This window comes from Anarrhichthys ocellatus, unplaced genomic scaffold, assembly GCF_004355925.1.
Source record: "Anarrhichthys ocellatus isolate YVR2014 unplaced genomic scaffold, GSC_Weel_1.0 scaffold1156, whole genome shotgun sequence".
NCBI classification, from domain to species: Eukaryota; Metazoa; Chordata; class Actinopteri; order Perciformes; family Anarhichadidae; genus Anarrhichthys; species Anarrhichthys ocellatus.
The window spans coordinates 1-8,224 of record NW_022281130.1 but is presented as its reverse complement, the minus strand read 5'-3'; the positions used below and the strand labels follow the sequence as shown (position 1 = coordinate 8,224).

Here is an 8,224-nt window from a genome sequence, read left to right as displayed (position 1 = left end):
CACACACCCACTCACCCACACACACACTCACCCACACACTCACATTCACCCACTTACACACACACTCACACACACTCACTCACATTCACCCACTCACACACACACTCACACACACTCACCCACACACCCACTCACCCACACACCCACCCACACACTCACCCACACACACACACACTCACCCACTCACACACACTCACCCACACAAACTCACCCACACACCCATTCACCCACACACCCATTCACCCACACACTCACCCACACACACACACACTCACCCACTCACACACACATTCACCCACTCACACTCACTCACACACACACACACACTCACACACACGCAGTGGAGAACCTATCACCCAGAGGTGTTAGCATAGCATCACTCTGCTGTCATAAAGTCATTAAGCCTCAGAGATGAGTTCGTCTTCATTCTGCTGTAGAGCAGCTCTCAGCCGACAATCTGCAGGTGTGCAGCTCGTTAAAGTGAGTAACAGACAGGAATGTGTCTCACATGCCAAACAAACAATGAACCCACACTGTCAGAGGGCGGAGGAATGTTAACAGTGTTTTATAATCTGCTTTCTGACATTACAGGACGCTCTGCTGTCCCGCACCACCACCACCACCACCACCCATCTGGAGGAACGGGAGGCCGAGCTGGAGCTGCAGAGGCTGGAGAAGAAGGACGAGGTGGCGTCTGAGAGGTGGCCAGCATGTTTCAGCTTGGATTAACTTCTGTCGTGTCACAATACAAAATGCACTCATTGTTTTACCTCCAGCGTATTTGTGCAAGTTGACAACGGGGGTGTGCTTTTGCAGGAGTTGGCAGGCGGAGTCGATGGACAGCGGCTGCAGCAACAGCACGCCGTTCATCGCTCCCTTCTCAGAGGGGCTGTGTGCAGAGGGCATCTGCATCACCACCGGGGGGCGCTGTGACCAGACAAGCAGCAAACTGTCCACAGTAAAGGTACAAGTCTGGCCCACTGCTCCTCTTCTATCCACTGACGCACCTTAACAATCTGTGGCACAGATGCCATTTCAGTGATTTGTGTTTTGCAGATGGAGAAGGCCACCATGACAGAAGGCCTGTACCCAGAGCCGGTGCGAGTCCGGCCCAAAGAGAGGGGGGGTCGCTGGGGCCACGCCTCGCCGTTCATGCGCGGCAGCACCATTGTTCGCTCTCAGACCTTCTCTCCTGGGGCTCGTAGTCAGTACGTCTGCAGGGTGAGTTCTCATGTTGGTGGTGTTGTCATTATTTCTGTTTTCACAGCTACATAAAATAACCGCCTTTCCCTTTTTCAGTTGTATCGCAGCGACAGTGACAGCTCAACGCTACCAAAGAAATCGCCCTTTGTCAGGAACACGTTGGAAAGAAGAACGTTGAGATACAAACAGGTACAGTCTCGTTCTTTTCAAGCGTGCACATATAAGAGTTTATGTTTAGTATCTAGTTTCTGAGCCGTGTGTGTGTGTGTGTGTGTGTGTGTGTGTGTGCGTGCAGCAGTCGTATCGCTCCTCCCTGGCCGAGCAGCCGACACGTACCTCCCTGGACCTGGAGCTGGATCTCCAGGCCTGCAGGACGCGTCAGAGGCAGCTGATGGAGGAACTGAGCGCCCTGAGGGAGCTGAAGCTGAGACTGGAGGACCCACAAGCCAGAGATACCACGGAGCTCCCCCACTGGGCCCTGAGGGACGAGCGCTTCCGCTGCCTGCTCAGGGAGGCCCAGAGACAGGTGAGACTCGGAGGCGGGTTAGGCCGTGAGATGCAGCCCAGAGCCCGGCGGTGGTTGACCTAGTTTTTGTTGTGCTTCAGGCCAACCAAAGCAAGCAGGAGCAGCGTCAGGAGGAGGCGGCAGAGCGGCGGCTGAGGAAGGCTTCCAAAGAGGTTCTGCAGATGAGGGGCCAGAGCCACAAGGAGCCCCTCCCTGTGCAGACATTCAGGTTGGCATTGACTGACTCCTTGTTCACTGGTACTCCTCTGGGAACGTGGCTGTCACAGTGAAACCGAAGATAAGATTGTTTTCGACATGTTACACTTTGACATGACAAAAAAGGTCATTGTCCAGTATCTCATGAGAATGTCATAACAAGTTATAGGATAGTGTCCCCCCCCCCTCAGCAGCTCTCGTTCCACCGGCTTATCAGCTGTTTTACTCACTTTGCCATCGCGGCGTTTCTGAGGCGGCTGCTCTTGCTGCGACGCGTCTCTTTGTGATCGGCCTCTAAGAAACGCTTCAGGGTTCCTCAGGAAGAAGCTGAGAAACGTTTCTTTTTTCCTGCTCAGCCCGATGCTCCCGGCCTGGAAACCATTTTTATTTTTTAATTTCATTGCTTCGTTAAACAGCCGTTGATATTCCTGACGTCCATGTGTGTGACAGTAATCGTTCTCTTTCTGTCTGCAGAGAGAAGATGGCTTTTTTCACAAGACCAAGGTTCAACATACCTCCTTTGCCAGCGGACGACGTATGAGAGCTCTCCTCCGTGCTGCGTGACTCAACATGAAGTATTTGTCAGAAGATTGTTTCTGAGCTCATGAAGTACAAAGTTGTTTTTTCTATCGGGGGGGATGGTGAAGATTAGAAGGTTTTTTTCTTACAAACACTCTAGAAACAAGTTATCCACAACAGGTTTCTTTGGGGGGGGGGGGGGGTATGAGTTACTTCTGTTTGTTCTTACAAAAAGCTGGAAGACGGGAACAAAAGTATCTTGGGACAGATTCACTGTACTGTAACTTATTTTATAGTACTTTTCCTTGAAGGAAATAAAAGAACACACAGAACGCTTCCTGCTCTTTACGTGTAGCTTTGAACAAATAGCACTTCAATGTTTTTACATTCAGTTCAATGGAACGATTGTCTGATTCTTTGTTTTCTGTTACTTCATTCTTAAGAGTTATTTACATCAAATGTCACTTTGTAATCCACTTTTATTACAGATGTCATTGTCCTTTTGTTATCTTATTAAAGTTAATATTATTACTTGTACTTTTCAATATACGGATGAATATATGAGACGCTGTATTCAGATGTTTTTTTTATGATGTCTGTATGAACATCTGCAGTGTTACCTCTTGTGAAGATAAAAACATTAAACCACGTCTCGATGCTCGGCTGTTTTTAATCAGCAACGTTTCCTCAATAATCACCATTTGAGCATTTTCTGCTCACGCTATCTTCTTCTTTTTGAGTTGTCACAATGTCGCACGTGATTTTCCTCTTAACCACAGACAGGTTGTGACGATGACCCAGTTGAAGTCTGAACTTGCCGACGCAGCACGGCGGGCGGCTGCGTCAGCTGCTTATCTCCAGACGACTTCCTGTTTGAGCCACGAGAAGCTGAACGTCCCTCGAACATCCGTCTTCAACAGAAAACAGAGATGCTGCTCGAACGTCAAACAAACCCAGTCGCAGGTCTGTGAACTGTGATGTCATCATGTTTCAGGTTCATAGCTGGTGATCCGAACTTCAAACACCCACCAAAGACCACCACCGACCCAAAGGACGCAAAGACCACCACCGACCCACAGACCACCAAAGAAGCAAAGACCACCACCAACCCAAAGGACGCAAAGACCACCACCGACCACCAAAGATGCAAAGACCACCACCAACCACCAAAGACCCACAGACCACCACAGACCAGCGGGCTGCGTTCAGCTTCGAGACGTTTTTATTCTTCTATAAATGCTTTTTTATTCTCTGATCAATTTATAGATTTTGGTCTCTTTTTCCTCCACAACTCTTCTTCTGTCAGACGAGAGGAAATAAAATATTCATTTACTACTTTGTTTACGTCTGTAGATTTCTACTAAATTCACCAAAAGTTACCATTACATAAAGCCTCATTTGCATATTTAAACATAATATTTCATAAAACTTGTGATACAATAAACAATCATCTTAATGTGAGTGATGAAGTGGTGAAGTTTCATGGTGATATCTGTGAGTTTGTTTGTTTTAATTGATCATAAATACATTTAATACTGTAATGTGATCTGATTTATATTTATTTCATTATTTACTCCATAGCATGTTTAATATCTGACTTTGAATCATACGTTGATGTTTTATTGTTTACACGAGGCTTCCTCCTCAGGTCAAAATAAACAGTTTGTGATTCAGTTCAACACATTTAATTATTTGATCTTAATAACGTCCAGTGCAACCTTTAAACAATGATTCACCTCGTGTGGCTCTACGGTGGTTTTAAAGGTTCAACTTGTTTCAGGACTGACGATCAACTTCCAGAAACATAAATCAGGTCGTCTGTCTTTATTCATGAAGCGCTGTTTACCTGTGAAACACCTTTTTATGAGTAGAAATACATGAAAACAATATACATTTAATCATGTGATATAATGTGAAGTATAACAAAAGTGAATGAGTCTGCAGACATCGTGTGTTATGTTTCACTCTCAACAACAATAACTGCATCCAGCTGTTTGCTTCAGATCAACTCTGATAATGAAGACAACACGTCCGTCTGTAGACTTGGTGAAATTAAAGCTCATATGGTGTCTAATAAATCATACAACACACATGCACATGAGAAGAAAACAAATGAAGCTTTAAAAAGACGTAAACGTTCTACTAGTGGACCAGCAGAGTTCAGAGGTCACAGATTTAAACATGCGGCTTCACGTCAACACCGACACCTTTCTGTGGAATTTAAAGACTAATTATGTTTATGCAACAAGGTGAAAGGTTCACGCAGCACCCTTAAAGAGACAGTTCACCCTAACATAAAAACTACACACATGTCCTCTCACCTGTAGTTCTATTCAACGTTATTGACTTTCAATCTTACTGGCGTAACGTTACGTTGATAGATGACAGATGGATCTACTCTTATTGTTAAACATAATATGTACCGCAGCGTTCTACTGAACCATCAGAAGCTCTTTGCTTGCAGCAGCAGTCACATTATTTTAGATTTAGCATCTTTATGATGTTATTAATGTCTCAAAGGGCTTTTTATGGTCTTATTTGTTCGTTGAAATGTGTTTTTCTGTCTGTTGTTGTCTGAGTTGATTTGGTGGTAAATGAGTTCCCCCACTGATGATTAATAATCTAATGTACTACGCCGTGTTATGTAAACTTTGAATCTATGCTAGCAGAACGCTTTCTGGCTTGTAGCGGAGACAAAGGTGGAGTCGTGTTTAAGGCTCGTCCTATTAACTGGAGCAGTGAACAGACTTTCCATTGCGTAAGAAGCTCGAGGGCTGTTTGTGATTGTCAGCAGGGTTACCAACAAACCGCATGAAACAGATGAACGCTCTTCAGCTATTTCCTTTGCAAAGTGAGTTTCAGCAGAATGAAATCTACTTCATGGACGATCTACCCTCCACATCGTCCCCTCTTCAGAGTTCAGGCCTGATTTGATTAATAGCACTAAGAAGCACACATACTGTATTTTTTATATTTTCGGGGTGAACTGCTCGTTAAACATCACATTCACACTCAAAATAAAAAGATAAAAACCGCCTGCACATGTAACACCCCCCCCCCCCCGTTCACCTCCAGCAGTGATCCAGAAAAGCAAAGGGTGCGTTTATTTTGCGTCTCCAGGGGTCACGGGGTCACGAGGTCTCTATAAGGGGATGGAGACGATGGTCGGCAGCTCTCCGATCGGAGGAGGGTTGTACTTCTCGACTCTCATCAGCCGCCGCAGGATGTCGTCGCGGTGGAGCGGCCACTGGTAGACGTGAGTGTTCTGCAGCCAGTTTGGGACGTGACACTAAACAAACAGACAGAAAGACGACTGAGGTTTGAGGTTAAATTAAAACTCATATTTTGGGGATTGCCCGGTTATCACAGACTCTCGGAGAGGGAACACACCGCCCTACACAACAGGTAGAAAAGTAAGAGCATGCATCTGTGATATTTACCTAAAACATTGTCAAAAAGAGACAAATATTTAATGATGGATCTCCAACGGACATTTACACCACGGAGAAGATAACAGCATCCGTCTACAGACTGGAACAAGCTTTGTTCTATTTGGAAAAATGTGTTACAAACGTAACGCCCATAGACGTGACTTTACCAGAGAGAACAGATCACTCCCTAGTCACACTAGTTTTAGTTCTTTGTTTCTTTTGTCTAATCACACAGGAGTAGACTCAGTCTCATTCGACTCATTACATTCTTCTGTCGTTGGAGTGTGAAACTCACCTTCTTAGCCCCGGGGAACACGATGGGAATGAACCTGAAGTTCTTGCTCCCGTTGTGAATGAACTCGTTCTGGAGCTATGAGGGACAAACACAGAGTCAGAGACGACCTCACAGCGACTCTTCTGGGTCTGAACTTGGGCTTCAGGACTCATCGTGAACCTGTTTATGGATGTAGACCGTGTTGAAGGTCCGCTCGTCGTTCTGACCGACAGGAGAGGCCGTCACGGTGTCGTAGTACTTCGGACTGATGATGATGATGATCAGGTACTCCTTCTGGAGGGGGGGGACGACAACATGTGATGCTACCTTCATTCTATTAGAGGTGGTTTTTAGTAACTTAATAATAATAACTTTATTTAGAGCACCTTTAAAAACAGAGTTTACAAAGTGCTTTGACAGACGAAGCAGCAAAAACAAGGAAATAATAAGAACAAAGATCAGTGAGACATCGGTACGATAGAAATAAACTGAGAAATAAAAAGAAATAAAAGAATTTAGTAAAATCAACAAATACAAATAAAACAGTAAAGCGACGACATCACATAACAGCCAGTCTGTAAAGTTGTGTTTAAGAAGTGATTTAAGAGCTTCATCTCCTCAGGCAGGTCGTTTTAAAGCCGAGGGGTCCTGATGGCATAAACATGGACACCTTTTAGTTTTCAGCCTGGACTTTGGACCCACGCTGACCGGAGTATAAACGTTGCCATGACAACACCGGAAGTTGACTTACGCGATTTGTATTATTATTAGTTTATTTCTGCAATTATAATACATGTTATGTTTACTGTAATTTTGGGTACCTTGTGTTAAACTCATTATGGTTTTGCCCTTGTTTTACTGATGATGATAGACGAGCTTTTGTTGTTGTAACACGACCATTAACCCGGAAGTTAAGCGGAGCTCAGAAAGACGACAAATGGCGGTGAAGCCAGCGAACCTTTTCTTTCCCGTCATGTTATTCTCCTGCTGGTCTACCAGGCGAACACGGTAAAGCTTCTTAAGGTAACTGATTAAAGTACTGTTATACTTGTTGTAGGTGATGAGACAGAGTATTTGTTTCTTTGTTGTTTGTACATGAAGCTATTTTGTGTCTTCTAGTTTCCACGGTGTTCCATGAGAGGACAATAATAAACGTGAACATCAGTAAGAAGCGTGGACTCTTTTATGACCAGTGTGGATACACCCCCCCCCCCACCTGAGGGTCTGAGGCTGTGAGCTGCATCATAAGGGTCAAACATTTCTTCTATGTGTTCTACGAGCTTTAAAAGTGATCAGTAGAATCTAACAGTGTGAACCAGAGAGCCGATGAAGAGGATCTTGGTGATGTGATGTCGTTATAACGTAACGTTCAAAGACGTGATGTTTCCTCACCTCGCTGAGGTAGCGCTCCATGAAGTCGATCTTGCTGATGCTCCTGAACTGCTGCTCGAAGATGTCGATCTGAAAACAAATGGCGACGTCGGTCAGAATGTTTTTATCCCCAAACGAACACTCAACAGCCTCTAAAGGCAAACCCTCAGACATACGTGAGTGTCGAAGCCGTTGTGTCGCAGCAGAGCCACAAAGTTGATGATCTCGTTGACGTGTTTGTCGTCGTCGGCTTCGTAGGTCACAAAAACTCTCCCTGAGTTCAAGATGTTCAAGAGCAATGAGTCACTAAATAAAGGCAGCGAACACACAACAATAGCCTGTGAATCATGTGACGATGGACTCTTACTCTGCTCCAGAGACAGCAGGGAGCTGTGAAGAGGCTGCTTCTCTTTAGCCGGAGCGTTGTGTCCGCTGCAGAGACCGTTTTAAAAGAGTTAGAAACACGATCGAGTTCTTCGACCGGGACAAAGAATTATAATAAAAAAAACAACTCACATATGTGAGAATCCAGGTCCAGGACGTCTGCAGGGGTCTGGATCTGAAACGAGACAGAAGAAAGAGAACGACCCGTAACTGAATATGAACAGATCATTAATATACTGCTCACGTTAGGGAGGCTAAGACCCGCCCCTTCCCATTGACCAACATGGGACTTTAAAAAGTATGTTCAGGAGTGAATTGTGC

At 45.1% G+C, this 8,224-nt stretch overlaps 2 protein-coding genes across 3 annotated transcripts in view; one reads left to right on the top strand and one right to left on the bottom strand.

The window, feature by feature from the left end:
• The window catches only part of LOC116377360 (protein WWC3-like), a 7,771-nt gene extending 4,678 nt beyond the window's left edge, over nucleotides 1-3,093 (top strand). For both annotated transcript variants that reach the window (XM_031838981.1, XM_031838980.1), the window contains exons 7-13: nucleotides 592-701; nucleotides 817-964; nucleotides 1,057-1,221; nucleotides 1,300-1,392; nucleotides 1,499-1,729; nucleotides 1,810-1,937; nucleotides 2,399-3,093. In XM_031838981.1, coding sequence (XP_031694841.1) covers nucleotides 592-701; nucleotides 817-964; nucleotides 1,057-1,221; nucleotides 1,300-1,392; nucleotides 1,499-1,729; nucleotides 1,810-1,937; nucleotides 2,399-2,465 — 942 coding nt within the window. In that variant the 3' untranslated portion in view covers nucleotides 2,466-3,093. The remainder of the gene's footprint in view (nucleotides 1-591; nucleotides 702-816; nucleotides 965-1,056; nucleotides 1,222-1,299; nucleotides 1,393-1,498; nucleotides 1,730-1,809; nucleotides 1,938-2,398) is intronic.
• A 1,159-nt stretch (nucleotides 3,094-4,252) lies between these two features.
• On the bottom strand, nucleotides 4,253-8,139 carry LOC116377362 (adapter protein CIKS-like; the record flags this gene model as incomplete). The annotated part of the gene is made up of 7 exons (XM_031838982.1): nucleotides 4,253-5,732; nucleotides 6,170-6,244; nucleotides 6,329-6,442; nucleotides 7,541-7,609; nucleotides 7,696-7,793; nucleotides 7,887-7,951; nucleotides 8,036-8,139. Coding segments are annotated over 7 exons (672 nt in total), but the record flags the coding sequence as incomplete, so codon positions are not given.
• Between the last annotated feature and the right edge of the window lie 85 nt (nucleotides 8,140-8,224).